This window comes from Orycteropus afer, unplaced genomic scaffold (genome assembly GCF_000298275.1).
Source record: "Orycteropus afer afer isolate SDZICR_OR568_19922 unplaced genomic scaffold, OryAfe1.0 scaffold00038, whole genome shotgun sequence".
Taxonomy (NCBI): Eukaryota; Metazoa; Chordata; class Mammalia; order Tubulidentata; family Orycteropodidae; genus Orycteropus; species Orycteropus afer.
In genome coordinates this window covers 12,079,339-12,084,073 of record NW_006921625.1, presented here as the reverse complement: position 1 = coordinate 12,084,073, position 4,735 = coordinate 12,079,339, and the positions used below count along the sequence as shown (strand labels likewise).

General features: G+C 43.0%; 1 protein-coding gene across 1 annotated transcript in view; it reads left to right on the top strand.

Moving 5' to 3' along the window:
• Nucleotides 1-4,735, top strand: part of WDR11 (WD repeat domain 11) — a 65,836-nt gene that overhangs the window by 29,709 nt on the left and 31,392 nt on the right. The window contains exon 12 of the mRNA XM_007936830.2: nt 4,409-4,515. Coding sequence (XP_007935021.2) covers nt 4,409-4,515 — 107 coding nt within the window. The remainder of the gene's footprint in view (nt 1-4,408; nt 4,516-4,735) is intronic.

Below are 4,735 nucleotides of genomic sequence, written 5' to 3'. Positions count from 1 at the left end.
CTTGCCTGCTAACCAGACGGCTGGCGGTTCAAACCCACCAGCCACTCCTCGGAAGGAAGGTTGGGCAATCCTACTTCCGTAGTGACACTGCCTCGGAAACCCAAGGAGGGGTCGCTATGAGTCGGGGCCGACTCGACGGCAAAAACAACAACAACAACAACCTGAGGTCTGTGCTGCTTTCTCACCGGAAACCATTGTTGGGGTTTAGTTGGCAATTCCTTTTCGTGAGGATCCATGGGCACTGCTGCTCGTGACAAATTTAACTAGAGCATTTTAATTGTTCATTGATCTTACTCACTTCTTTTCAAAAGCATCATCAGACAAGAACAGGAACTATGTAGCAATGGATCTTTGATTTGAGACGGGACCTGCTGTGTGAGTGCTGTGTGTGGAGATGGGCAGGGAGGCACGGTGGGTCGAGGAGTGCCCCTTGCCTCGCTGGTTGGTGTTCATGCGTGTCTGCTCTGTGGCAGTATTTCAGTAGGTGCATGGCTGTTTTGTTGTATTGTAAAGTGATGCATGTATGTCAGTTTATCAGATTTCCAGTCGTTCTTCATGGTTTTTTAACAAAGGCACAAGTAGGGTCATCCTCTGTCCTCTGTATGTTGCATAATTACAGACTCGTATGTTTTAGTGAACTGTTAGAGAATGCATTAGTTACCCTGACAGGTGTGTTTCTGAATGAGGAAACAGCTTTCATGTGGTGGACGTCTCGGAAACTTTTGCCTAGCCTTGTTGGTTCAAGTTTCTTGTGTTGCGGTGTAACCCAGCAGGGTGTTTATCATCACCCCATCCTGTGCCCCTCAGTGTCTCCCAGACACGTTTACACGGAGTAGTCATGTCCTCAGAAGCTTTGGGCTTTTGAGGAGCAGCGACTCAGGTGTCAACCCTTCCCAGCTACTGTTCGCTTTCATTCTCTTCTCTTACAGTGTCTGCAGTCCTCCATCCTGGCTCTGCTTCCGGCAGTCCCTGCTGCCACACCGCTACCATCTCCCTTCCTCTTCTTCCCTCTTGACTTGTCCTTGGCATCTGTGCATGGTGTTTCTTTGTGGCTAACAACCACCAGTCTAAACTCTTCACTTAACCAGTACTTGTTCCAAGGATTGTACCTCTGAGTATAGTACCTGCCCCATTTCGTTGAATCCTCACTGTCACCTGTGAGGTGGGCACAATGATCAGTTTATAGAAGAAGAAACTGAGAATCAGAGTCATCTGTGAAAGACACAGATGGAATTCACTGTAGGCTTTTCTGGTTTCAGGCCTAACAAGCTCTTTATTTATACTTACAGTACATGTGCTGGGTCTCCAGCCAAAAAGTGTACCTCAGTGAGGAGCAAACATAAGGGCAGTCACATGCAAGTGTTGACTGATCGTGGATTCGTGCAAGAGTTGGAAACATGCTCTGAAAATTAGAGCACATTGTCAGTTTTTTTTGCACACTGAGATCTTTAAGAAAGACACTATCTAATTTATCAGCAAGCTCTTAACAAGAGGTAAAATTTGTTACCTTGAATTGGTTAGTCAGGTCATAAATGTCAGTGAACACATGAGTTAGACATGCTGTAATAATACTGAGTGACACTGACATTATTTGAAGTGTTACTTGGAATGATACAAGTAACTAAGGGATAGTCCACTCAAACAGGCTGGTGTTATGTATGATCACAGAAAGTACACTACATTTTTTTTATAGGAATTTTTCCTTTCAAGTGCCATTTTGATGATAATTCATATTTTATATCCTGAGATCATGTCTAAGAGGATGCTAAAATCCTGCTGTCTCTTTGTTGTAATGTAATTATAGTGTTATTGAAAGTCATAAGGAAAAATCACAGATGTGTTATTAAAGTTGCTGAACTTACTAGGAATAAACCCAGTACATTATAGATTTTCATATGCAAATAAAAAAAGCCAACTTTTAGGAAGTTGTTTTCCTACCTTGAACTGAGTATGTTTTTTCAAGCCACGTAATCACAAGTACTTAGATCTTAGGTACACACATGGCCAGGGACAGCTTACCTATAGATAGTTGTGTGTATTCCTTTAAGCCATGGTGGTCTTGTTGTTTTGTTTTAAGATTTTATGTTTTAGAGAAGTGTTAGGTTATAGAAAAATTGAGCAGAAAGTATAGTTCCCATTTACCCCCTCTTCCCCTGCCCACCAAAAAACCTAAAACCAATCTCACTGCCATTGAGTCGGATCTGACTCATAGCCACTGCTCCTTGAGTTTCCTAGGCAATATCTCTATGGAAGTAGATTGCCCAGTCTTCCTTCCGAGGAGTGGCTGATGGGTTTGAACTGGCAGCTTTCTGGTTAGCGGTCAGATGCCTTAGGCACTACTCCACACAGTCTCTCCTATTATTGATATCCTGTACTTTTGTGGTGCATCTGTTATAATTGATGACCCAGTATTGATACATAATTAGTAACCATAGTCCACAGTTGCCACGAGGACTCCCTCTTTGTGTTGCACAGTCCTGCGGGTTTTGACAAATGCATGATGTCATGTGTCTACTCCTATGGTTTCACTGCCCTAAAAATGCCTTGTGCTCCACCTTTCCACCCCTCCCCCTCTCCCTAAAGCCCTGGCAGCCACTGATCATTTCTCTGTCTAGAATTATACTCACTCAGAAACCCACTGCCATCGAGTCAATTCTGGCTCATAGCGACGCCCCAGGGTTTCTAAGGCTGTCAATTTTTATGGAAGCAGACTGCTCATGTTTCTTCATAGAGCAGCTGGTGAGTTCAAACCACCGACCTTTTAGTTAGCAGCCCACTGCCTTAACCTCTGTACTGCCAAACCTCCCTTGGAATCATACAATATGAATTTTTTTCAGACTGGCTTCTTTCACTTGTTGTTGCCCTCCTTGGGTTTCCGAGGTGGTATCACTGCGGAGGTTGATTGCCCAGCCTTCCCTCCGAGGAGTGGCTGGTGGGCTTGCACCGCCAGTTCTTTAACGTAGCAGTATGCACTGAGGTTCCTCCAGGTCTTTTCAGCTTTTATTTTTAATTGCTGAATAACTCTATTGTACGGACAGCCGTTGAAGTACGTGTTGGTTGCTTCCAATTTTTGGCAATTATGAATAAAGCCACTATAAATATCCTTAGGTAGGCTTTATGGGGATACCCCTTCTCATCTCACTTGTGTAAGTCCCTAGGCACATGATTGCAGTTTTAGCCTACATGTAACTTTGTAAGAAACTTCCATACTGTCTTCCCAAGTGGCTGAGCTGTTTTGCATTTCTGGCAGCAATGAAGGAGACTTCCTGTTGCTCGACATCCTCACCAGCGTTTGGTGTTGTCAGTGTTTTAGAGTCATTCTAGTAGGGAAGTGTTCTGTAAACACTTGAGGCTTTGCGGACTGTGCAGTCTCCGTCACAGCTACTCAGCTCTGCCCTTGTAGCACCAAAGCAGCCACAGACAATATGTTGTTTTTAAACATTTTTGTCCCATAAATGCTGATGAGCAGTTATGTGTGGAACAAAGGTTTGGGAAGGGACTTGCCTCCCAACCAGCCTCTATTCCCTTGTAAGGATGCACCCATGTTCTTGTGGCTGTGATGAGTCCACAGGGTTTTCCGTTGGGCCACTTCTGCCGCCCGTCCTCTGCAAGCTGTGATGGGGTGCGCTCTCCAGGTAGGTCAGTGGGGAGGAAGGAGACTCACCTCGTCTCAGTCCCACATGAAGAAGATTCCCAAGGCATCAGGCTTGTAGCTGCTGTCTTGTCATACATCTTTCTCTGATATTTTTCTGCTGTGCTTTTCTCTAATTGATACACATTTAGAATTTCATCCATTTTCAAATCTAACTAACATCTCTTTGTTTCTGCCATTTTTGCTTCTTAACCAACTAGAAATTTCTGTGGAATATTTCTGTATGACTTGCTTTTTTAAGCAGTTGCAAAACTTGGAAACTACTGTGACTCTATCCCTGGACAGATTTTAATAGTCCTTTTAATGGTCCTGTGACCCTAGTGAGTAAGCTGTCCTGTCGTTATATTTGTAGATAAAGCTTTTAGTTAGAAACGATCTCACATATGTAGGATTTCTGTGGTGATGTCATCCCTGCTGGGGCAGTGGTCGTGCGTCAGCTGCCGATGGATGAAGGGTCTGCAGTTGGAACCCACCTGCTGCTCCCCCAAGAGGCCTGGTGATCTGTTCTCGTAAAGACTTCAGTCTGAGAAACCCCGTGGGCAGTTGTGCTCTGTCCCGTAGGCTCACTGTGAGTCAGAATCAACTCAGTGGCACACAACCACAGATCTCTAAGTAAAAGGTCACCTTGATACTGTTTCTTAATTAACTTGTGTAATAAAAAGTTAGACCTTAGTAGGAAAAACTTTTATTTTTCAAATAAAATTTTCAAATGAAAATAGGGTATTAGATTAACTGTTGTTTAATTTCTCTTCATAGAGGTATTGAATGGACAAGTTTGACTGGTTTTCTTTCTTTTGCTACCTCAACACCAAACAATATGGGATTAGTGAGAAATGAACTTCAGCTGGTTGATCTTCCAACAGGTTTGTGTATTTAGACCTGTAAGAGAGTTTAAACGTAGTCTGTCATATTGGTGAAAGATGCTACCATGTATAAAACATGCTCCAAAGTGCTTTCTTCCACCTGGGAATTTTTTCTTGTATTTGCTATTTATTTGTTCATTTTCTTATTCTATACTAATTGCCCTAGAAAAGTCTCATCCTTGTTTGTATGGAAATTTTGTTTAAAAAAAAAAAAGTCTAT